We start from the raw sequence: 26414 nt of genomic DNA, 5'->3' as shown, positions 1-26414 counted from the left end.
GGTCTTGAAAATGTTATTTATGCAAACTATTCTTTCCTTTGATTTAATTAGGATGGGATACTGCAGAGCGTGACTTAGAGTTTTGAATAGGTAATAATTTGGATAGCAAGCATGAGGGAAAAATCAGTTCTTTAGTAAAGAATGGTGAAATAACTGGTTTGTTAAAGGAAGGAGAAGAGTTGGGGGCAGAAGATGGAAAAGTGTGGGAGGACTGCGTAGGGAAAGGCTGTTCTAAAATCATAATTCTGGCATTGTCAGATGCTTAGGTAGTTCTCTCTAATTGGTGTAAGGGGGCTGTGCATTTTTTATTCATCTAACACTGACTTCAAGATGCTGATAGCAGAATTGCAGCCTGAAAAAGTATTGTAGAACATAACATATGTACTTCACCCTGAAGCATGAGTTGGCTGTAGAAAGCTAGGGGCCTAAATTGTGGGACCTCTTATTTCCAGAGGTTTAAGCTAATAATGGATATTATCTTTCCCTGTAAATTCTGGTATGACTACTGTATATCTGATTTTCCCAGACTGTCCCCTTTTTTCCATCCTCTTCTCCCCTCTCCTCTCTGGACCACAGGAGTTCTTCTAAGACCTGTGCAGAATTTCCAGATACTTAGCTGCCATGCTGGAACTACATCCCAGTAACTGGGAAAACAGAAGGCATTCAGAAATGCCAGACATTTCTGCAGGATAATCATAATAAATCTGATGGATCTGGAAAATATTGTGCTTTTGCAAATTAAGTATAGTGTGTTTATAGTACAAAGAGTAATCCTGGTGTATCCACATAGTGTTGGTTTTATTGTACATGCTCTGTTAATCTACACATCACATGCTTGTATGTTTATCTTCAGAATATTCCAAGCAGAAACATGGCAGCTCTGTCTCTTGGGGTCCAGCCTCTTTATGGTAAAGAAATTGGGTCTAAAATGAAGAAACTTAACTCAAAGGTGAAATTTAACAGGAGATAGTTTGAACTGCCCCTGTGGTTTGTCATGACCAATTGGAAGTGAAGAAGCTGTACTTTTCTTCACTCCTCTGTTTTTCATCATTAGCAGCTCAGTGCACCTGCTACTTAGCTCCAGCTGCCTTGGATGTACATTGGAAGATTGGATTATTTTATGAGAAATATAATTTCTCTTAAAAACAAAGCAATTAAAAAAAAGTTTTCTGCTGCCTCAGTGAGCTGTTAACTCACTGAACTTTCTTATGAAGCCTAAAGTCATCAAAAAGAAGGAATGATGAGAAGTGGAGCAAGATGCTGGAGTATTTAATTTCACATCACTTAAACTGTATTGAACAGTGAAACTGAGGCAGAAAAGAAATAATTTCAACTCTGAAGTCATCAGTACAATGAGAAAGCTGCTGAACCATGGAACCAGTGAGCAGTGGCTGGGCAGTAAGTTTAGGAAAGAGAAAAAATCAGGCAGCAAGGAAAAATACACATTGCATGACAGATTCAAATAATTAAGAAATGCATGAAACTAGAAGTGGGTGATTTTTTTTTTTAATTTTTTTTTAGGAGAATAATAAAAAGATGTGCATTCCCCATTATGAGAATTGTCTTATCAGAATTTATTTTTGTTTGGTTTTACTCTGTGACTGTGACATCTCTATGGAGTCAGCAAGCAAACCACTGGAAAAGGGATGATTACACCTCTATCACAGAGTGGTTGAGACTGAAATGAATCTCAAAGTCATCGTCTCTGAACCCCCCCATCCCTCACCCCCAGCACATACACACTCAGTCAAGGGCCACATAAACCTAGTTGTCTAGGACTATGTCCACATGGCTTTTGATTATCCCTGAGCATGGAAGCCCCACAACTGCCCTGGGCAACCTGTGCCAGTGCTCAGTCACCCTCATAGTAAAAAAAGTGTTTTCTGATGTTCAGAGGGAATCTCCCATGTTTGTGCCCTTTGCCTCTAGTCCTGTCCCTTGGCACCACTAACAAGAACCTGGCTCTGTCTTCTTTGTACCCTCCCTTCAGGTATTTACGTAAGATCCCCCTGATCCTTCTTCAGGCTGAACACTCCCAAGTCCCTCAGCTTTTCCTCACAGAAGAGATACTTCAGTCCCTTAATCAACTTCATGGCCCTTTGCTGGATTCCAGGATGTCCATGTCTCACCAGTACTGGGGAGCACAGAAATGGACACAGCACCCCAGATGTAGCCTCACAGGGGACCAGCTCCCTGGTCCTGCTGGGAACCTTCCTGCTTGTGCAGCAGATAATACCATGTGTTTTCTTTGTCCCAAGAGCGTGTTGCTGGGTGTGTTCAAGTTGGTGTCCAGCAGGATCACCAGGCCTTTTTCTGACAAGCTGCTTTCCAGCCATTTGGTCTCTGCAAGTGTTGATGCATTCTCTGGGTCCATCTCACTGTATCCTTATTCCATCAGCTTCTCTATGAATATCTTACAGGAGACAGTGTCAAAAGCCTGACAAAGCCAGGGTAGACAATTCCACTGTGCTCCTCTCTTCTACTTCATCTGTCTTTCAACATTGTAGCACAACCCTGAAGGCAGTTTTGCCCAATAGCTGTCTTGCTCAGGCAAAAATATCTTCTGATAGGAGAAAATTGTGAGTTTGTTGTAAATTCTGGACTTATCATGGATTGGTTGCCAGCAGTAAGCACATGGCTATATCTGTCCTGGTGAAGTTGTTTTTGTTTTAAAGAGTTTGTTTGCAAATGACTTCTGTTAAGACAGCTGTTAGCTGAATCAGGAACAAGCATCCAAGTCCTGTCAGATGCTAAGAACTGGCAGGCATGTAAAACCATAACTTTTTCAGATATGTTTGTCTATTCAATTAAATTACCAATCTGTTAGCTTTTATGTAGTCCCACCTTAATTGTCCCTGTCTTGTGTCCCCACTGTGTTCATAACATACATTTGGCAGCCAGGGAAGGATGCTAGGACTTCTAATTCCAGTTCTGATACACAGTCTGTGTTACATGTAAATACCTGTGCTTGTTTTATCCCAGGCTATCAAGCCAAAAGGTATTAATAGAACTGAATTGTCTAGAATTGATGACTATGAAGTTTTGACTTTAACAATTGATAGCAAAACATTAAAGAAGTTCTTTAGAAGTGTCAGACAGCTGCGGAAAGAGAGGGACCAAACAGTCTTTTCTGCATGTTGTTTCAGATGAGCTCACAGATTTAGGAGGAGGGAAGCAGAACAGAAAGATGAGGCCCAAATCAGAACATGCTGTTCCAAGCACAGTTATCTTTACAATTATAAGCACTTACGCTATGTGCCTTTTAATGCTTTTAAGCCAGTTAAGGATTAAAACTCTTAAGGTTTGGCAGGTTTTGTTGGGACAACAGAAGAGGGTACATCCTCTTGCTTACTTGCCTTTTCTCTTTGCTCTTATGGTTGGAATTAGCAGAACTCTTGGATATGAGAGAAATTTATTCCAGAACTAATCATCTACCTTGCAAAGGAGGCCTGTGCCTTCTTCCTCCCATTCTGTCTTTCTTTTGGGTAACCGTACAGGTCAGATCAAACTATGTAACTATGTGCAGAATTTTGTATGTACTTTCCCTACTGCTCTCAAATATTTTCTGCTTTTTTTTTTTTTTTTTTTTTTTTTGACAGTGATGGTAGTATCATGGGTGCTTAAAAAATTAGTGTCACATATGTGGAAAGGTCCTTGAGGCAGAGATTTGGAACATGGATATAGGTAGAGTAAATTTAGGATGTAAAGCTACAGTGTTACATAGCAATTCTTTGTATGTAGGTACCAAACAGAAAAAGCAAGGTAGCTGGCCCTGCTTTTCACTGAAGGGAGCTCTTGTATTTATGGCTCAGTCTGCAAAACTACTGTTCCTTACTTGAGCCTGTTTTTTAGTGAGCCTTTTTCTACTACCTAGAAATGGTTCTTTTAAATACTTGAAAAATGAGATTTCTCATTAATTGCATGGATATTTTAGGTCAGTTCAGGTTGTTTGGGAAAAACACTGTTTTCATTTGTTTCTGTGAGTATTGTGACCAAATCACTGGGGAGAGGTACAAATGATGTGTGAACTGAAATTGTACTTTCACACCAGGAGTCTGTCTTCTGTTATAGCCTTGAACAGCTCCAAGAAAAGCAAGCCTTTGGTTTGATTAATGCAGAATACAATTTACTTAAAAATATAGTGTATGGAAAAGGGATGGAAGTACTGTCAAAACTGTATCTTCCTGAAGTGATAAACATGTGAGTCCCATGAAGGCATCAAAGGGCTCCTTCCACCTTAGCATAATCAGGATTCTTTCCCTGCTAATCAAAAGCTGAGCAATTTAGTGGCATGCAGGTAAAAACTATCCCAAATCCAGTCTCAGTATGTCTTGCCTTGAAAGTCATCCTCTATGTTTTACTTAAGGTCTGAAATGTCTGCATGTTTGTAGGGGGAATGAGTCCATATCAGACCCTGGAAGCTCTTTCCAAGGTCAGTACAGTCCTTTCCATGAGATTGAATGACTGCATGCCTTGACTTTGTCTCAGGTTTATTTTATGTTGCAGCTAAAGATTAAAACTCAAATGGGCCATACAGCTTTATATCGGAAACATAAATTTAGTTGTTGAAGCTGCTGTGAAAGCTTGAGGTTGGCATCTATCCAGGGGACAGCTGAGAGTTTCAGCTCTAAAGGAGGGGTTTGAACACTTGACATTGGAGTTGATTTGTAGATCTTTGGCAATGCAAGAACTGAATTTTACATTCTGCGAATAAGATTATTTCCTGTCTCAAATACTCCTGACAATAAGTAGTTTTGTATTGTGGGATGAGATGAGAGTCTGTGGCAATGGAAAAGGAGACCAGCACTTTCAGTAGCATCTAACCACTGAATTGGTTTGTAAGTATTGTAAAATTTCCTCTCCTGCTCCACCTCATCCAAGATGCCACTACTACCTGACTGTGACAACGCACTTGGACAATTTTTAGTGAAAAAATAGTGGAAGAAACATCTAAAATTATTAACGTTGGCTACCAGCATTAAATGAGTGGGATGGTTTATGATCTTAGTAGAATTCTGCCTCCATTAGTGCATAGTTCCTTCAAGCTGGGAAACAGTCTTCTGCAACCATAAAGAGTAAATAGAAAATCTGGACTGTGGGATTACAATTACGTGTCAGATTAATCAAGGATGATTGTCATATTGACCCTCAACAGTATTTTTATTGCCCATTAAACTGTTGTGTTTGGAAAAGGAACAGTAGTTTTCTGGTTGAAAGTCACAATCCCATAGTGAGGGTTTAACTAGTAGCTATTCTGCTAGTATAAACTGAGAAACAAATTAAGGGTTTGCTTATCCTGTCACAAGCAGTGCATGAACGTGAAGTTTTCCCTCTGGCTTTTTCTCTCCTGCTTGAGTCGTTGAAAACCAGGCTGCGTTTTCTAAGTGTTTGCAGGTAGACTCTTCGTGCAGCAGGAAGGTTTAATAGGGAGAAAAAATACCCTTTTATTGCCAGAAACTGAAGGATGTGGGAGGGAGAAGTGTGGGATATCTTCAGCTCAACAACCACAGGAATTAGTGACATAACTTCTCAAACTCTTAGGCATGCCTTAACATGAGGGAAAGGGTATCTTTCTCCTGTCCTTTCCTAGTTACTCCTCCTAAAAACACAACGTTGGTTTAAGACAAATGAAAAACTGCCTCACTTCCCGCTCTGTGCTGTTCACTACATACCTTGGTCTGGAAGCCTGAACTTCTTTTTTTTTTACATTCTTGAGAGCATAAACAAATGTTTTGGTGTTTTCTGCTTTAACAACTTTGTAATGTTTTAAATTAAATCCTGGAATACCTGCAAGAGGCAATGCATTGACAAGTCTGGTCTTCTGTGCTCTGTGTTCTTCGCTGAGCACAGTTTATATTTATTTTTATATCAGTCTTCCTGCAACCTCTGTGTGTGGTGGTGGCAGCGTGGAAATGAAATGCACATCTGCATTCATGTGAGCCTATCTGCCTACCCCTTGAGAGGCTGAAGTTATATGGGGTCCATGTGGGTGAACTGAGAGATCTAACTGTAGGTGGGAAGTCTAATAAGAACAATTTTAACTTTTGAATCTTAGGTGACTTTCTGTGGCTTGAAACCTTTGACTCTTTTCTAACAGGTAAACTGTTCCTCTTAGGTAGGAGCAGGGAGCTACTACTCTTACTTCTTTTGGTCTAAAGTAGTTATTTTAGAGTTAGATGGGTAATAGCTCAACTAAAGGAATAGATGAGAATTCTGTTGCAGCTGGAGCAGCTCTTAGTTAAGCCCCTCCACTGGAGATTCCCACCCCACATTTGAGATGCCAGACTTGATGTGTAAGCTCTTGCTGTGGAGCTCGTTTGCTCAGCACAGGTAATGTGAGCTCATCTTCCCAACTTTGCACTGGAACAGGGTGTGAGCATTCATACAACGAGTATTGGAGGCTCAGCAGGAGGGTGGTAACTTTGAAGTATAAAGAGGTACATTACAGTGTTTGCATCTAAGCAGAATTTATCGACCAAGATGATAAAAAAACAAAACAAAAAAAGTGTTTGGATATGTGCTTTTAATTTACTTGCTTGTTTTTGTTGGGTATGAGCAGTGGACTGCAGTTGTTTGGGAACTAGCTATAAAACTTCTTTCTCTTAATTCCTCCACTTTCCTCCTGCCCTCTTCTGTGAAGTTTTCCTCTGTGGACAAGGGTCCTTCCACTGAATGAGCCAGAAGAATCCAGCTACTAACTGCTTTTCTTCTAGGATGGAAACCTTTACCTAGGCAATACTATTCTGTAGTGTAATTGCAGCTTTCTAGAGTTCAGCATTGGCAGAAGTGTTGCCAGTTTTAAAAAGAAAATCCAATTAAATAAAGTGAATTGAACTAACTTGTCTTCAAACACTGTCCCACTTCCCTTGGCTCTGTAGACAACATGTTCTGAGTGGGTGTAACGCTCCCATGTAGTAATATTAGAAGCATGTGCTGCATGATGGTTTTGTTTTGGTATGATCTACAGTGGGGTAGGCTTCTGGACCCTTACCTTTTCTTAATCCACCACACACACACAAACACACCCCACGGCTTCCTCAGTACAACAGGTCCTGGTGGGCGGGAGGGAAGAGGAGAGGCATGGACCATAAAGTGAACTGACATCTCTGCTTCCTTTCCTCTCCCTCCTTCCTCTCTTTTCTGCCTCGTAGCAATACTACTGCAGTCTCTTTGCAGTTGACATTTGGTCATTAACACCGACTGAGTGAGCTTGTCATTTGGGGAAAGGAGAAGTGGGAAAGGGAAAAGTTTTGGCTTCCTTCTTCTGGCTCTCCTTCCTCCTGAGGTCTGCAGAGCCTGGAAGAGAGGCAGGACTGAGTGACGTGGTGTTAGGGAGAGGGGGCTGGGGCATTGCTGCTGTTGTCTCTCCACACCTCACTTCCAATGTTGACTTGCCTTGCTGGTTGGAAACTGCTTATCTGTGGAGCTAATCAAATGCATGTCAGCATTGCATTCCTTGGGCTGAGAACTGATTCTTCTCACTGCTGTGTTTTAGGAGAAAGGCAAACCAACATCCTGGCTGAATCCCAAGGAATGGGGTGGGTGGCAGAGTTTATATATGTGCTGGGGGTTGATTTGGCTCTAGCTGCTGTGTGAAGTTCACTGTGGCAGCTGAAAGATGCAGAGAGAAGCACTTTCAGAATTAGAGCCAGTGAGGTAATGAGAAAGTGACATAGGAAAGGAAGTGGTGTAGGGGGGGAAGGGAGGGCTCAAAAAGTGCCTTTACATCATCTGATAGGTTTTCCAGCCTGTGCAGCAGCTATTTTTATGCTTTCAACTCTCAGTATTTACAGCTCAGTGACAGCCAACTTGCCAGAAGTGGGGGTGATGGTATATCCCAGAGTGGGCTGGGGGACTGAAGAGCCACTCAAAAGCTACGGCAAAGATCCAGGTTCCCAGGCATGTCTGCTGCTATTGCCTTTTTTGACATCTGCATGGTGGTTTACCTTTGGCTACCTGTCATGTCTAGGAGTTTTCTGGATGCTGAGTGCAGCAGTGGCTGTCATCAGCTAGTTGAAAAGATCAAAGGATGTAAACTTCAGGCTCTTCCTGAGGGCTGGAGAAGCAGGAGAGTACAGTGCTCCCAGCCTGGTGTTTCTACTTCTTCCTGAAGGTCATTGTTGGTGGGAGGCAGGATCCTGGGAATATCGAAAGCAAACTCATATTACATAAATGTGATCTTTAGCTGGAAAAAAGTAAGCAGCAGCAGTGTCAGTGTGAAGCCTGTATTTATTTTGAAGTATGAAATTAATAAAGTCATGTGACATCAAAGTTTACAGTGATGAAGGTGCAGTGTTTTTCCTGCTTTGGTCTGCTTGCTAGAAATATCAGAGACAGATCTTCAAATATAGTGGGCTCATACGTCTTTCTAAGGGTTCAGCTGGCTTAGACGTTGACTGAGGTTTTTTTCATGTTGCCTGAGTGTGCCTACATTGCAGCTGTTTGCCACTTTTTAGCAGAACGTTGTTTGGATTTCATCTCTAAGCTGTGTGCATGCAGATCCTTGCAGGCATTGTGTCCTCTGAGAGTGTTATTACTGGGGGAAGAAGGGTGCATCAGGGAGAAATGGAGGTGAAAGGAGGAAAAAAAAGCACATTTTAAGTTGGTGTGAGTGGCTTGTCAGGAAATTTTTTATCTGCGTATTAATTTGAATAATATGTTCATTTTAGGTGATAAAATTAATGATGCAGTTTTGTGTTTTGGTTGACCTGATCCAAAGTTTAGCCTGTGTCAAGACTGGTGTAGTCTTTCTCTTTTCCCCAGCTATGCTCTCCAGCCAAAAGCTCTGGTGCTCATCCCACCTGTTGGTATGTTGTTTATGCTGTTCAGTAGGTTGAATCAGGTCATTGAGATACCAGATGAATGTCAGAACTGTTTTTAAGGAGGGTAAGAGTGAGTGTGTGTGGCTGGGAGAAGGACAGAAGAGGGTGAACTGGGAAAGATCCTTCTGGTGGTAGCAAGCTTTAAGCTTTAGCACCTTGCTGGTCTGACGCTAACCACACAGGCAAAATTTTGTGTGCTTCTGGAACTTGAAAGTCAAATATCTACATCAGGGTTAGCTCTTAGCTTGAGGATGGTTCACTCTTCTGTATTTCATTTCTAGCCTAGAATGAGAATTTGAAAAAGATGCTGCTTGTAGTGGCTTTTGAGGATAGAAAACCAAAAGACGATAAAACTGAATTTGTTCAAAATTGTGAGTAAGTAATGATAACTGATACAGATATTGCATTCTGTTCTCACTAGGCCTCAGAAGTAGTAGCAACAACATCTGTGCAAACCTTATGTTCACCTGATGTTACTTTTTATTTCTGTGTGTGAACTTGTAAGTAGTAATGCAGCATCTTGAGGAAAAATACATCCCCACAGCCGGTATCTCATTTCAAGCTTGAAATTCATAGGATGTAAGACTCTATAGATGTCTTGTGGACAGATTATCACAACTGAGCCTGATATTTTCCAAAACAGGTATCTGTGGCAAATACATCTGTGGTTCTGTTGATAAAGGTGATATTTCTGGTGGCAGTTCCAGAGTAAAGGTGGTGCAAGACACTGACTGTTAGACGTGTGTGGGCTGATCCTACTCTTCTGGAGTCATGAAGCAACTGAAACAGTTGTTGGAAATCCTGCCTCTGCTGTGAAATGGACTTCCCTTTCTACCCTGCTGATTTTCAAAGGCCTTACGTGTTCCTATAGTTCACTGACATTTCTGTCCATGTGATCATTGATCAGACTTTCAGATCTCTTACCAATACATCAGGATCAAATAGAACAAGTTAAACGTTTTTGTTTAACTTCTTAATTCTCATCAATGTCAGGCAGTAGTGTCAGTGTTTCATACAAGACAAGTTGCTTTTGGTCTCTACTCATCTGTCAGCATCTGTATTTTGCAAGGAGGTACCCCATAAGTGCCTGCTTGTGTTGAATATATTCTCTAACATTAACCCCTTGGAGTTTGTCTTTTTACAGTATGTAGGGCATGATCCAAGTCCTTTCTGGAGTGTTCTGGCCCATCTTTTTCTGTTTTGGATAGTTGCTCCTTGTTTCAAAACATTAAATATCACTGTAGGATGTATTTGATACTGTAGGAAAAAAAAATCAGACTATCTTGTTCAGCAAAGGCTTTTCTACCTACTGTTGAGCCAGTCAGGTGATTTTCTTTCCAGGCTGTTTCCAGCAGAGGAAGAAAGGTATATCTGCATGCTTACCTGCAGCTCTTCAGTACTGCATTGAGAGGATCAAATCTTTGTGAAGTTGGAGTTGGCAATTACAGCAGCAGAGGATTGGTTATATCATCAAGTTGCTAAAACTGGCGATGCATGTCATGTTATTAGCTGTTTGGTGCCTCTCTTCATCAGACCTTGGGCAGCATCTTTGGGCTGCTTTGGCACTGCCTGAGTAATGGTGAGGCAGTTGGAGAGAGCAGCCAGCTCACAAGGCTTCCTAGGCCTTGTACACTATAGTGAGCTGCTCAGAGGCCCTGGTTGGCAAATTAAAACCAGTATTCAACATCTGTAGCTGAGTCTTGTATTTTCACCATAATTTTCACCATCCAGGTGGTGTGCTGCTTGCCAGAAGAAGTAGGACTCAGCCTGGCACAGGGTAGTTGTTCTTTAGTTATTACAGTAATTGTGAGACCTGTCTGCACAGAGTATCATCAGGCCTGATTCAATGTGCAGTTGCACATTGCTGCTGAAAGGGGAGATCTGGAACTTCTCCTCTCCTTCGTCCTGGCTTTAGGACTCTTGTGCTCTTGCCAGGTCAGCTTCCCAAGGCAGCTCTCCGCAGGGTCACCACTGCTACTGCTCATGCAAAAAGTGGGCTCATCTATTTATGCAGTAATTTGATCCTATTGGCCAAAGTTCATTGTGAAACTGAACCTTTAACTTGACTTTTACAAATCCTAAATTTAAGATGAGAGTTTGTGTTGAGTGTACATTTGTAATTTAGTAACAATGTGATTATGGAGCTTTATATCATTGCCAGAGGGATCCAAACTTCAGTTTGGATTAACTTCGGAATGATGGTTGAACATTTCAAAGAATAAGAGTAGTGCTGTAGGTACTCAGAAATGTCATTGATGCCATCTAGTATCACTATTTAGTAAACATGTAAAATTCTGTATATTTTTAAGTTTGGTTGAACACCACTTTTCTTTGATAGTAGCTTCATTATTAGAGACCTTTTCTCCCTGGGGTTGTTACTCTAGCCATGCTTAATAGAACAGGTTAAATGCATCTCAAAAAATAAATTTAGAGATGAGAAATGTTTGTCTTAATTTGTGGCAGTGAGGGGGGGCAGAATATGAAACGGAGACTGGTACGATAGTGTTTGGAGTATTCGTCTTCTTATTTTTGTAATGTCCTTGTGGATATCTTTGCTTCAGGTTTGTAGGATGACACGGTTTACTATAAATATTATTTTTTTTTCTGGAAAGATATTACTTCTATTCAGGTGTGTCTATTCACTGGACAACTTTTTTTCCCCTCTTTTTTCTTTCTTTTCTTTTTTTTTTTCCCCTTCCTCTCCTCAGGCTTCATTGCACCTTTTATTATGTGTGCTTAGGGAGGTTAAAACCCAGCAAAGCCAACAGCTGGACTGGGGAGAATACCTCCTGGCTGGTGTTTGGATGGAGTGTGCTCTTCCCTGGACACTTAAGATTCCAGTGCCATGCTAGGTAATGTGTATAACCATAGCTTGTCAACCATATGGCATCTGCTCATGATGCACATTGAATAAGCTCCAGGTAAGATGAGTGCCTCCATACATGCACAGGTTCTGAAGTTTTAGTGCTTGCAGCAGTGGGTTATTTACTGGGGGCTGCTGATTATCTTCAGGTAGGTGTTTCTATTAGGTTGTGAGAAAGGATGTAAGGGGAGAAGAGGTGAGAATGTGCACTTGTACAGAAGTAGCCTTCTGTTACTTGCACGTGGTCTCAGAGCAAAGGCATCTAATAACCCTTTGTTTCCCAGATCATCAGTTTAGCTTTCTCCACAAAGCAAATTCCATTTCTAATATCTTAAACAGGAGGGGACAAAAGGCAGCATGGCTTCTGCACTCAGGGTGGTGGTGTTCTCCTGGCTGTGTGCACAGAGGGAGAGAGGGTAGGGCTCAATCACATGATATTGCCTGTCTGGCAGGTGTCTGTAGTGTGAGTAGAGGAACCAACTGTTCACTATTTTGGGTGAATGAGGTTGGCTGTTACTGCCAGTGGCCCCACGGAGAAGTCCACGCATCTGTTGATAAGCAGCGCTCTGCACAGTGGGATCCTGAACGCTTATAGCAGCTTGCTCAGTGAGGCTTCATTCTGAGGTCTGAGATAGCAGGAAGAAAAATTCTGCTTAAAAGCCTTGCTGATTTTAATCTTTAGATGTTGGCTGTCAGGATTTGTCTGTCCCTCGAGTACCTCTCTGTTCCTATGCAAGCACAGCCTTGGAATCTAGCTGTAAAATAATTTTTTTTTTCCATTCTCCCACTGGGTGCATTCACCGAAACTTGGTAGAGAGGGATTGTGATTGGGTCTCTTGTGAGGATTAAGCACCCCTTCCAGTAGCCTGGGACGCCTCCTGTGTTACAGAATCAGCCTTCAGGTCCAGGGATTTCCTCTAATATGTTGGATAAAGCCAAGACACTTCAGCCTGCCTATGTTGGGATTGTGCCGCTTGCAGAGACTGTGTCAAAGCAAGGGAAGAGCTGTTCAAGCACATATCAGGATTCATACCACAGCTTACGAGAAGGTTAGCAGGCTCTGCTTTCTTTGTTTTAGGCACTGTGTAGTTGGTTTGTGGGTTGTGTATTTTTGTCCCTCTTTTCCCTTTTTTCCCTTTGCATACTGAATCTGAGTGATTTTTTTGTTTTCTGGGCAGTAGTCCAGATTTTGGGTTTCCCACTGACTCCTATGACCTATTGTCTCTGAGGGCACTCGTAAGCATGTCACAGAATGATTTTGGAGCTCTGTTACCTAGTGATTTGCAGTGGCTGCAAAATGGGACAACTTCACTTGTGCTTGGAAGTTTTAATTTCATATTTTAAGTTTCTACCTCTTCTCTACGTCTACAGGACTTTTGTGACCAGTGTTTTAAGGCTGTTTTATTAAGGGTGTTTTGATGTGGAAACTCTGGAGGGGTGAGAGTATCATGTTTTGAGTTTCAGCATGTTGCTGTTTGGAGAGTGTGGAAGGAGTTGGGTCTGTATATATAAATGTGAATCTGTTTTAGAAATTGTATTCTTCTACAAATACATATGATTTTTATGAGGATTTGACAATTCAGAAAGATTATGTAGAGAGGTCAAATTTCAGGGAGTGATATCTATGAGGAAAGAAGATCTGTAGAGACTGAGAAAAGATTGAGAAGATGAGAGCTGTGATCCATTCACAGCGTTCAGCATAATAAATAGCAACAAACAGGCATGGGGAAAAGATTACAGGGAAGAATGGCAGAACATAACAAAATGCTAATGGCAAATATAATCAGAGTTATGTTTTATGAGAAATACTGTATCTGTCTAGCTACACGTGAAACTTGAATGGGAACTTGGAAGAGTGATTGAAGATCTTGAGCACAGTGGCCTCAGAAATAAGGTGATGACTAATTTTGAGAGCAAGTAATGAGATCTGAGAGGAGTGGACAGTGACTTTCAGTGACATTTTGGGCAGAAAAAAGAAGGGTGGTAGGAGTTAAGGACAAAAAGCCAGACAGAATAAGGCCATGTCCGTTGTGGAAAGATGGCCACTGTGTGGAAGATGATTTTTACAGTTTGATTTAGAGGATTTTCCTCTCACATGCAGCTCTAGGCCTGCTGAGTCTGCCAAACAAAACTGTTAACTTTCTGCCCCTATTGTCACTCCCCTTACCAAGCCTCTTCAACAGATACTGAGATATGGCTTGTTATTAGATTTTTTAAATATTACAATTTTTGTTGCTTATTTTCATTGGAATACTCTTTGGTGGAAAAATATGGAAAAGGAAAAGCAAACTGAAGTCACAGTCCTTAAATTCAAGTTTGGGAGTCATAAATCCATTAGTATAGGCAGTGTTCCCAGATTACTTTGTCAGCTCTGGAGGCAAAGAACTGCAGCACATCAATCTTTGGTGGAAAAAAACAAAGAAAAAAAAAGAAAAAGGAAAAAAAAAAAAACCCAAAAGCCAGAACTTGCAGCTGTCTTGTATTTGCAAGGTATTGATTTTCACAGAAGGTGAACAATCTGTGTTTGAAAGTGCCAGGATACATCTTTCATCCAGTCACTAAGTATCACAAGCTCTACAGTTTGATAACCTGTAGAATGAGGAAAATGAATGCAATTTTGTAGTACTTCAGTCAATATAAAAATGTTTGCTGCAGTCCAAGTTGAAGTGAATTAAGGTCATTGAATTCTTGGATAGGTCTGGTTATTGAAAAAGCTGTGTTGACTCTACAAAGTCTAGCACTATCATCAACCTGCCCATGTCTAATTCGTTTCTAATTCAGATGTGATGATGAAAGCTGCTTTCTACCAGGTACCAAACAGGAAGGGTAGGGAAGAGAAATAAATGCTGCCAGCTTCTTTCATGTCAGAAAAGACTAACCCTGTAGCTTTGCTGCAGTTCCATTGAAGTCTCCTGCAGCCTTGGGATGCTTGTTGCATTTATGCTGTAGCATGCACTGTATTTTGCAGAGCTAAATCTTGCAGGCAGTGGAGAAGCAGATACACTCACATGTAAACCCTTATGGAAGCCCTGGAATTCCAGAATTAGCATTGAGTTGAAACTGTGACAACTGTTTTACCTTAGTTTTTGGTCCCCTTAGAAACAGGACAGCTTAATTTTGTTATTGCCCAGGACAGAAAATTCAAGTTCTTCTCTTCCTCTCGTTACCACAGAGTTGAATGGGGTGCCAGCCTTCATAAATTTGCTCTTCATAAATTCTGGCAAATAAGAAGTGACTGTATTATGCTGGCAATGCTCATACCTATTCTCTTAATGAATCTCATGAGACCAGGTTATCTGGAGTAGACTTCATCTTGTTTTCTTGTCTGTGGACAACAGATGGTCTCCTAAATCTTATTTATATATTTTTTTAATTGGGATTTGACATTGACGTTTGGGAACTGCTGATCCTTTCCACATAGAAATGGATTTGAGGTGGAGAAGTATTTTTCAAAGTGTGTGGTGAGGCAGTTATTTCTAAAATTCCTAGAATTCAGGAATCCATAAACATGTTTTCTGTTCAAGAATGTCTTGGAATTATTTGGTTTTCAAATACCGTAGCCCAGTTTGCAGTTCCTAGACCACTTAACACATTATGGTAGCCCCTCATAAAAGATATGAAGAGGGAATTGGAAGCTTTAGAAAATTTCAGAAGGCTACTCAAAACCTAATTAGCATTCATGTGAATGTAGCTTACAATTAAGTGGTTGCAAAAGAAAATTCCAGCTTTTCCACCTCTGTGCAACATCTTTCATTCATTGTTCATAAACTAAAATGGTTTTGTTTGTGGTTTTTTTTTTTCTTTTTATGTTGTGGTTTTTTTTTTTTTCAAGTCCTGCCTTCAAAAATGTTCAATGTGACACGGGGGCTGACAGTGAAATTCAGCTGTCTTTTTCCAAGATTTGTGTCTCAGGGCCCAGACACATGAACGAGTTCCTGCGTGCCATCTGATCTGCAGTAACTGTGTGCACATTCTTGGTCCACAGCAAATGTGAGGTAATTTGAGTTAGCTTAGCCTTTGATTAAACTATTAATATCCATCCAGTACTTTGAAGAGATCAGGAGTCATGCAAGTGCTTGTTAACATATGGCTTTCTTCATGAGTGATCTAGACCTTATTGTCATATCTCCTCTGGGCACCTGAAGGTAAAGCTGTTTGGTGGCTGCACCTCACCCAGCAGAGGGCAGAAGAACCTGCACGTGTAGACTTGGAAGCTCTCAACACCAAGGAGATCCCCAGCAAAGAGGGCAGCCCCCTTGTCTGAGGCATCCCAAAGGAATGGAGGGTGACATTTTCCTGTAAAGGCTGATCCTTGTCTTCCTAGTTCTGCGTGGACCCGAAGGTGATGTGGGAGATGTCAAATTGAAGCCTCATGCAAATTGCGTGGGTAAGGAACAGCAGGAACCAGTCACAAAATGTAACAGGCACATCTCTAAATTACACTAGATATATCCCACAAGTCAGAATATTTTGTGCAAGTGCTCTGACACAGAAAACCATAGAAAATGTGTTGAATTTATGAGGGGCTAACATGCTTTCATTTCTTAGGCATAAAGGCAACCCAAACATGTATTCAGTAAGACTGTGTAGCATAGTGACTGTGATGATGCCTTAAAGGTAAGAGGTGCAGTGACAGTAAGATAATGATACATGAATGCAAGGTAGCTCAAAGCTGGCAGTAAGAGGGCAATTTAGATTTATTTTTGCCTACTACCCAGTGTGCCTTCTTTGACTGTGAAGGCTTAGAAATATTTCAGCATGTATGTCAACTTTCTAATGTGAGTGGAAAGCTTTGAGAAAGGGTTAACACTGAATGTGACCAAGGTTTTTATAAGTTAGTCATTGTCAGTGGATGGGGAAAGTTGTAGCGTTATCTCTGGAGTTGAATTCACGTATTTTTTTGGTCCTGCTGCCCTAATGTCTTTTTTGTTTTTTTTGATATGACATATTTTCCCCTCTTGGAGTTTACTGAACTATTCCTGTCAGTGTAATGATCCCCAGCTGTTGCTTCAGCCCTGGCTATTTTCATGCTGGGAATGGGAGGAGGAGGAGGAGAGCAACAGAGGCTTGCTTGTTTACCACTCTGTGATCTACTTCATTTGTCCAAAAGCATCTACTATAATTCTTTAATGCAAAGTAATATTAAAAGGAAAGAGTTGTAGACTGTGACCTGTAAGGGCAAGGGGATGTAAGTACTCAAGGCATGCAGAAAAAAATAAAAAAAAGAATAGAAACTGGGTGTGGTGCAATGAGTGCAGCTGTCAGTAGCATTTATGCAGAAAATGCTTTGAGCTAGTAATACCAAGTAAAATTTGCAGTAAGTACTTTCCTGCCCTACCAACTGTATTCTCTTCACAGATAAACTGTGATTCATGTTCAGCAACACTGGTGCTGGGGTACTGATAATCCCAGCAACTGGGAAACATTAATAAAGTTTGGAAAAAATTAAGTAGTTTTCAAATTTGGGATTTTTAAAGAAAATATCTGTATTTATACTTTTAAATAGCAAAGGCTAATGCTTAGACTTCCTGGGAGCTGCTAAAAAGCAGATGCTTTTTTCAAAACAGAACTTAAGCTCGAGTTGTCTGTTTTGCATCCAGAACCAGCCCCTGCAGTTATAAATAATGCTTGTTCAGAGTCCTTCCCAGGCAGATGTCACTGAGACTCTCCTGCCCAAAGAAGATAAGAGTCAGTGATAGCTGTGGCTTCAGCTTGTGTTTTTGGATCTGCATCAGGCTGCCTTGTAAGTCTTATCTTAGTACTTTTATCATCTATAAGATGTCACTAGTCACCTCAGATTTTTCAGCATGCTGTCACACCTGCAAGTCATTGATCAGCAACTTATCGAATATCTATACCAAAAATAAATGCCTGCTTAGATCTTTCCTTTCGTGTCCCAACTCCCATCTATCCAGTCTTTTCTGAGCATTGGATTACTGATCTTGTCACCTGCTGCATCAATAAATTTTGATCCAAAATGTTAAAGCAGCACATTTCTTGCCAAGAACCCCTGCAGCCTATGGTAGGGAAAGGGATATGGCTCCTGATCTAGCTTAGGTTTATCAAACAGAAACATACAGAGAGCCTGTGGAACAAATTGTTTTCCCCTTTCTTGCAGGAGGACTGTAAACGTATGCATAATCTGCTGAATGGCATTAAAGTGGAGCAGAGCTCATGTTTTTCTTTCTTTTACTTGGGCTGATGAAAGTAGATACAATGTTTTTACCTGGTGGCAGGTAAAATTTCGTAACCTAATACTTCTCCAAACAAAGAACAGACCTGCAATAGCTGAAATACATTGCAATACAGTGATTACTAATAAGAACTACAAAATGGTTTTTGCTCATCAGTGTATTCAGGGCATTTCCTGCCCGGTGTTCAACCAGATGGGTAGAACAACTGTGCAGGTAGCTTAGTGCCAAAGTTTATTTGATACGTGATACATAGTAAGCAAGTCTTCCAAGAAAACAAAGGTTTGAATTTTCTAGTCTGCAGCTCTGCCTTCTAAAGTTAGAGTATGACTAGTTACCCCAGTGAAGCTAATGTGAAATTTCTAAGAAGGTAAATCATAAGGAGGAGGATATATTGCTTTGGGGCATTGGTTCCTTCCAAAACTGACAGTGAAAAATGGTGAAATCCATGTTTTCTAGATTCTCATTTTAATATGGCCTTTCAGAAGTAAACAACTGTTAAGAAAATATTTTGTAAAAAAAATTGCTATTTGAAAGTTTTTAGTAGAAATATCCATAATGGATTTTTCTCTGTGGTAGGGATGGAGATCATCTGTTGCAGCTTTATTTGTGCTTTTCATCCCAGAAGGCATCTCTGGGACCTGAAACATAGGCAGGAGTGTGAGGGTCTGCCACCACTCTGAGTGTATTTCCTGTAACATCTCTGCTGCACCCTACAAGCTGACACATTTAACATCTTTCTCTTCACCTTCCTCACTGAAACACTTATCAGGGTACTAACACTGTGCTGCCCAGCTGGGTTGCTGGGGGAGAACAGGGATGCTCTCTGGGTGGCAGAAGGAAAAGATCCACTGCTGACTTTTCTCTGAGTGGAGTTTCCCCAACTTCATGGTGCTACCTATTTCTCTAGTATTAAATGCATGGAGGCTACAGCTTTATTTTTTTGTAGGAATTGAATATGGCAGTAGCTGTGTTCTTTGGTTACTCATCTCTGCAAATTTCACAGCAGTTCTGAAGGCCAGGATGTACAAGCTCCCAATGTGTCATTGGTCAGTATTACAAGCAACACGTAACCTGTCCCTGTAAGCAGTTGTGGGTTTTCTGTCTTATTTTGGTGAATGCTCCTTGTGATGCTCCTTTTCTTCCCTTCACTTTGCTAAGGTTCCATGCCTTTTTCTGTATAGTACTTAAGTGTGAAAGTCCTTCCAAACCTGCTTGCAAAGCCCACACCCTTTTCTGTATTGCGTTGTCAAATTCTCCCTTCATAGAAGGGAGAATTCATTTGGGAAGTGGATGCTAACCTAGTAGTACCTTTGTGCCTCACTGAGAGACCATTTTGCTGCTACTAATAATAGCTGTCACATTGACTGCAAGTTCAGAAGGAGGATTGTGTCTTCAGAACTGACATGTGACCATGAATCTGACTACAGAGGCTGCAAACACTGTCACCACGTAGCTGTCTCCCCTGTCTCTTTGCTGGAGGGGGGCAACAGAAAAGAAACGTGTTTGCCCTTCACTTGATCTTTTCTTTTCTAGTAGATTACTGAAAGCCCACCTCAATTAGCAGTTGGAAAGAACCTTCCACTCTGTGGAAGGAGTGTAGGAGTACCTGCAGCTGCTGGCAGTCTCCTCTTGTGCCCTTCAGTAAAGGACTGAGCCAGCAGTAACATTTTAAACATCTGCAGAATTTGCCCACCAGTTTGAAGTGAGTGGTCATGCAAACTGTTCTGGAATGCTGAGTTTTTTAGTTTGCTGATTGACCTGTTACACAGAACTATATTATTTTGCTATCCATAGCTATGGTAGCACTTAAGAACCACAATAAGATGCATAGTTGGATTTGTTTTCAATGCTGCGGATCTTCCCTCATGGAAAAACCCAAGAAAGTCAGTCCCGAAGATCTGAAGTCTAAAGTTTTGAAAGAAAATAAATATTCAAAGAGAAGGGAAATACAAAGTAGTAGGTAGATAAGTGGTCACAGCATAAAGAGTTCGAGGAAATTCAGTGTGGTTTTATGTGTAATGCTACCATATTGGGCTGCTGTGAAGGAACTGATTTTTCATGTTGAGCGATATGATGTCCTTAGCTGAATCTTGTAATTCAGTAGAAACAGAATTGTAATAGAATTTGTATTTAAACTACATAGTCATTAGTCTGTTCCAGTAAAAGGCTGGGATTTTTGTTTCAACCTCAAATGCCATGTCTGTGGCATATGTGTCTTTGAGAAAACAGCAAAGATGTGTCTCACCACCATAAATTAAAGAAATATGGTAATTCCTTGTAGCATCTACCTGAAGTTCTTGCTAAGAGAGGATGCTGGGGCTTGGACAAAAGCTGGTGGCAAGAATGGTAGATGGGAATGCTCCGAGTCTTTATTTTGCATGTAATGTGCATGTTGGGCAAAAAGACTTTTGTTCCATGAAGCAACTGTCAGCACAATCAACCAACTGAAGTTGGGAGATGCTCAAGATAGCTGATTTAAAATTTTAAATGCCAGCTTTCTGAGTTCCCTTTATAAGTGGTTAATTACTTCTTATAAGGAACTTCTGGGTTTGTATTAAATTTGCATGCTTTTAAGTCCCTTTTCTACCACTTGTGGAAAAAAAAAAAAATTGCTCTCATTTACGTTTGATTTCAGTAAACCAAAAATCTTTAGGTGGTTAAGAATCTGAAATGCTGTTGGAAATACAGAATTATCCCTCATTTAAGTGGAAAACCCCAAAACACAGCTCATATGTTGAGGCATTCCAGCTGTTGCCACAGGAGTTCTGTGGTATCTTCTTGACCATTGGATGATTTCTGTGAAGGGAGCTCTTAAAGTCTCTGTAGAGGGTACCCTGTGGCAGAGGAAGGCTGAATCATTGCACCAACACTGCAGTCTCAGAGAAATGTTTGAGGAAGTTTTTGGAGTGCTGTGCTGTAGCAGAAGTTTCAATATGGGGGGTGAACTGTGAATGAAAAAATGTTACACTATGTCTCTTATTGGTGAAAGAGGCATGGAAAGATTTCCTAATCAATTTTAGGATTTTCAACATGTCTAATCAATCGTGTTTCATGGATATGTCTTGGCACTGTCTCAAGATTGTTTTCTTCTAATTAGAAACAGAAAAATATATTATCCCTTGAACCCAGAGCCTTAAGTAAAATGAAAAATTGCTCAGATTCTGATGTATCGCCAAGCAACATGGTTTTCCTTTTTTCTTCTAATTTTTCAGAAGAAAATATGAGCAACTCCCATGTGTAATCCTTAAGGCAAATAAAGATGTTGGCAACTCTTTCCTCTTATAAGCAGAGATACCTCTACCTTTACAACAACAACAACAAAAAAGAAAATGGTTCAAACTTGTTTTTCCCTTGAGCAGCTTGACTTTTGTGCCATCACATTAGTAGACAGCTGTAGATCTGATTGTCAGGATATTTCTACCCATTCCTTCTTTTTCCTTCATTTGTCCCTATCTGCCATGTCACATTAAGTTATCTTGGAGAATTTTTTCTAGGGTCTTCTTTGCATGGTGGTTAAGGGCAATGTTAGTTCCTCCTTGCTCATTGTTTCACGGAAACATACAAATCAGTATAGACTGTGAGTCGAGTTTACATGGGGATTTGGGAAATTCTCTGTTTTTCCCTCCTCAAGGCTTCTCTTCCAGCTATAGATAGTAACAATGGATAGATAGAAGGCACCAACAAACACTGATTACAGATAATATTTACTGTACTGGTGTGTCAATTTTAGCTAGACCTTTCCAGCTAAGTGTTTTGTTATAGGTTATCTTGTTGAATCATGCGTGGCAGCCAGATTCCAGAGATATGGATGTGTGCCTAGTGATTCAACCACTTACTTAGTTTTCACTTAACCAGTATTACTAGGACAAAGCGATTTCATAAAAATCAGTACCCTGCACAGAAGGCAAGCCAACTTTTCCTGTTGACAAACTTGTTGCACATTTTTACATTTTGCATATTTTACTAAATATACCAGGTTACATCTTATTCGGGCTAATTTCTTAGCATCCTATTTTAACAGTTTCAGTGAGCACTTTCAGTGAGCTCACTTTCAGTGAGCAAATTCAGTGAATTGGACTACTAGGTGTACCAGGATTTTATTATAAAAGTGTGCTTCTGTGTGTTCAAGAGAAAGACCTATGTACTAACACTAATACATTTATTGGATTTTTAAATTTTACTATTAAAGAAGCCAAAGTTATTACTGCATTAAAAAGTGGCGATGATTAAAATGGCATTAAACTCCTCCTAAATTTTACATGTTTAATGGAAATGGCAGGAGTTGAATCATGAAAGAAGACTGTGAAGGCAAGTGCTGTAAAATGCAGAGCAGCTGCTGTTTATTTGAAATGAACATTAAAAGAACCCTGCAAAATTCAGCATAACTTTCATAGTAATAAGCAAGTTGTCATATATTTAGCCATACGTGCATCAGTAGCGCTCAAGAAATAAATGTGTTCAACTGTGTGTGATATTGAGGAGTGAGATTGTAAACTTCTAAGACTCGGAACTGATTCTTCCTTTTGTATCTGCACAGTTCACCACCCCAGAATGCCAATGCTAACGTGAGCCTTTGAGAACCCCAACAGGAGTAACAGTTCTGTCCTATCTGGAGGGTAGATAGATCATTTTATGTCATGAGACTTGGGCTGTGCTACTGCTTTTGCTTGGTTTGTAATTCTGTGTCCTAAAAAAAAAACCTTAAAATGCTGTTAACTGTGGCTTTATCTTCTGAATACAGTTTTTCATTACTATTACTTTGGTTTCCACATTGTATCAAGTTTGATGTGAAGCCTCAAAACTGAGTTGCTGAGGTAGCTGCCTGTTCTGTGCTCCTGGTGTGAGTCAGCTACCTTAGGGTAATACAAGAGAGTGAAAACAAATCCTATTGCTTTTGATTGTGTATTTGCTTCTGATTTCACATTCTTTGGGAACCAGTTTCTTTTGTAGGCTGGGATCTTTGATTCTGTTAAATTAACCATATCAAAGAGTCTGTATTTTTCTATCTCCACTAACAGGGCTATTTATTGCTGTATAACATTGACTCATTAGGAGATAATACTTCTATATTAGAAGATAACACTTCTATACTGTTGCAAGTATTTCCTCATCCTTTGAAAACATTTAAAAATTTCATATTTGTATTTTATATTTCTCTTGCAACAGCACACTCCCAACAAAAAACGGACTATTGCCCTGTACCTGTTTTTTTGTTTCTTGTAGCCAAAAGTAGTCTACTGGTACACAATCATATAGACAGTGCATCTCATACATCAGTAGGCATTGGTAAGCTGCATGCCATGTCAATGATTTTGTGTCACTCAAGAACATTTTGAGCTGTAGAAGCCTTTTGAAGAGTGTGATTTTACCAAGAAACAAGCCCTTCTTGTCCTGAGGGTTGGAGTCAGTTAATTCTCTCTTCCTCCTCTTTTCATGTTCTTAAATGACCAGTCATTCCTTTTTCTGTACTTTTCATCTGCTTTTAAAAGCTACTGGGCATTTGAGAGCCTGTAGACTTTTGGAAGTGCTGGATGGAAAATAACTACCCTAGTGTTATGCACCCCACATTATATCCTTGGACTATTACTAGCACATCTACCGTGAAATATTTTGGAACTTGTTGCTTCAGAGGTGACAGATCTGTTCTGGTTTTCTAAGAATCTCTTTGATAGGGGTTTTAGGTCTATGTCAGGCAGAACTGTGCCCACCTGTAGTAATTTTGGAAGCTTTCAAAACCTTACTGAGAGGGTAAGACAGAAAAGGTGGTTGTGAAAGTTTCAAGTCCTCTATAGAAGATCTGCCTTTGATGCGGCTGTGAAGCGCTCTTAGTTGAACCTCCTGTTTGGCCTTGTGCCTACAATCATCTCTTTTGCACAAACACAGCTGGGTAAGTTTATCAGTGTCCTCCAAAATGATATGAGACACCTGCCCATCGATGCTTATTGCCTCAGGACGTGCTGATTTCTGCAGTGCTGCTAAGAAATCCACTTTCATCATTCATGTGACCTGGAATAGGGAACCGCTTCTGATCCTGGGTTTGTTCCCTGTTCAGGGTCTCCTTCACAGGGCTTCTCTTTGGGTGCAGAGTCCCAATCCTACTTCTTAAAAAAGAGAAGACCACAGCATGAATATAAACAAGTGGCTTTTGCCTCTCCTGTGAAAAGTTGTTGTAACAGTTTAAGAGACCAAAACAAGTTTTCTTTCTATTCTTTACCCTCCCAAACTACATTTTCTTTGTAGTATGGTTGCTAAGGAAGAGATGAGGAAACTGCCTGCATTTTAATAGCAGACACTGTTGCTTCGGTAGAGAAAAGAGGTAGTGGAACATAAGATAGTCTTAAATAGTAAAGAAATAAACTTCTGCTTAACTGTCCCTTTGCTCAGCCCTGCTCCAAGCTATTCTTTTAAATGCACTGAGAGGAAAAGAACTGTATGGCTGCTATTCCCAGCAGCAGTAAATGCCTGCAAATTGTGAGGATCAACAGTGTACCTGCAGCTTCTCCTTCACCCCACAGAGGGACATGAATTTTTGGCATCCCCTTCCCAGGGCAGTAAACTGTCATATAATCCCTGCAGTTTGGGTGTCATTTACAGTCTGCTTCACTTAAATGCTTCTCTGTTAACTGCACAGTCTGCCTAAATGCAAAGCCAGCGTGTATTCCCCATCAGCAGTTAGTGGATTAAAATGCTGTTAGACTCAGAAAATTGCCTTTAAAAAAGGCCTGAAAAGTTGGCTTTTCTTTGTTGGTTACCTCTATTCTAGTGCATTCTGTGTGATCTGGGGGATGTTTTCAACAGTGCCAGAAAAACACAGCTCTGAAAAAAAAGTAAGTTGTCCACCTCAGCATTTTGAGTTATTTTCAGAATTAATTTTCACCATCGTATACTCATTCATTGTTCACAAACTACTATAGCTGAATTTTTCTTGTAGCTTCTTTAGATGACTCTAAAATACTTGGTAACACTAACTGCCCTTTGCTTCTTCTGTACAGAAAGGTGTTGCAATTGGAGTTTAGCAGATGCTGCTCTTGCTGCTGTGTGAACCAGAACCTGATCTGGCTTCCCATCGAAGCATGAAAGGGCTAATGCCATTCAACATTCCTTTTGTTAGCAAGCACAGCTTAAAAATGCTTAGAGACCATTTTCAGTGTGAGAGAAAGGTTTTCTCACCCCATCTCCAAGGGACTGAATAAATCATAAATGTATACAATTTCCTCTGAAAACAACTGCTGATGTGCTGCATATTCCAAAGCTGCATTTGACATTGGTTCCTTGTCAAATGTGACTACTTAATCAGAAACTAGGAAAAAAATTCTCAGAGTCAATGGAACGGCTGCTGCTGACCAAGTGGTAAGCAGAGAGGTGGCTTCAACCTTCAAAGCAGTAGTTCCATGGCACTCTGATATATAAGTTGGAGGCCCCTGTTCCACACAAACAGCTGTGATAGTTTCGTTGAGCAAATACCCCATGTCGTCAAAGTAATCTTTTATGGTTGCATATTATAATTAGGTTGGCTGCATAGAAGCTGTTGGTTTAATCTAATGGTGGTGCACACATTGCACTGAAAAATATCCGTGGGCTGCAAATGATGGTCCAGTGCCACGTTTCCTTAGGCTGGGGTCTCTGACCCTCAAAAAGTGAACCCAGTCAGACCTACTCAGTGCTAGGCCAGTGAAAATTCTCTTTTAAAAAAAAACCTTTGTCACTCCTGAAAGGTAGAGGTGTTGATGAACTAACTGCCAGGTTTCCATCACAGTTTGTGCTTTATTAATGCTTTCTTCTCAGTTAAGAGGATGCTCTAGCACTGGGCTTTCAAATGGGGTGTGCAGAGGTGCTGAGTGGCATGCAGATAAATTACTGTGAACCCTTATGAGCACTAAAGTGCTTAGCTTGCTTTTTACTGGTTTTACTTACACTTGTACTTTCCTCGGCCTAGATAATGAAGTTAGGCTAATTTCACTTGTGCTTCAGTGGTTTCTCTTTCTAATCACATGACTTATTGATTGGGTTGGCAAGGATAAATTTTTCTATCAGGCAGATCGCTTTCACAGAATTCCCAAAATCAATAAACCTTGCCTGTGATCACACAGCCAATCTGCTTAATATTCTGTTTGTATCTTGCACTCTTCCTTTCAGCACAGGTACCCTAGCCCAAATTCCAGGGTGTTCTGCCTCCCTTAGCACCTCTAGAGGGTTTCATTTGGCTGTAGCAGCCTTCCTCCCTCCCTGTTCTGTGCAACTGCTCATTCTGTCATTTGTAATCCACCATACGGCTGTGCTTAGTCATGACCTTGTTTGGGTGACCTTGAATATCACTCGGGATTCCTGAGAAGAATAGATTTTATAGAAATGTGAACACAGAGTCCCTTTGGCAGTAATTTTGTATTCAACATACCATGCACAAGGCCCCACTGTAAGATGCAGTTCAGAGCTGTGTGCTTCTCTTTGCTGGTTTTCAAAAAACAGGAAATGCAGAATATATTTTTAATTTGTTGTCATAAACCTGTCCTGGTATGTGACACAGTCTTGAAGATG

General features: G+C 40.5%; 1 protein-coding gene across 11 annotated transcripts in view; it reads left to right on the top strand.

Annotated features, from left to right (window-relative positions):
* MRTFA (myocardin related transcription factor A) overlaps positions 1-26414 on the top strand; it is a 98723-nt gene that overhangs the window by 37025 nt on the left and 35284 nt on the right. For 2 of the 11 annotated variants that reach the window (XM_071731683.1, XM_071731679.1), the window contains exon 1: positions 12294-12734. The exons of 7 other annotated variants lie outside the window; for them this stretch is intronic. In XM_071731683.1, coding sequence (XP_071587784.1) covers positions 12608-12734 — 127 coding nt within the window. In that variant the 5' untranslated portion in view covers positions 12294-12607. Of the gene's footprint in view, positions 1-12292; positions 12735-26414 lie in introns of those variants that run through there. 2 more of the 11 variants (XM_071731675.1, XM_071731689.1) reach the window with 2 other exon arrangements.

This window comes from Heliangelus exortis, chromosome 1, assembly GCF_036169615.1.
Source record: "Heliangelus exortis chromosome 1, bHelExo1.hap1, whole genome shotgun sequence".
Classification (NCBI taxonomy): domain Eukaryota; kingdom Metazoa; phylum Chordata; class Aves; order Apodiformes; family Trochilidae; genus Heliangelus; species Heliangelus exortis.
This window is presented reverse-complemented; position numbering and strand designations above follow the sequence as displayed.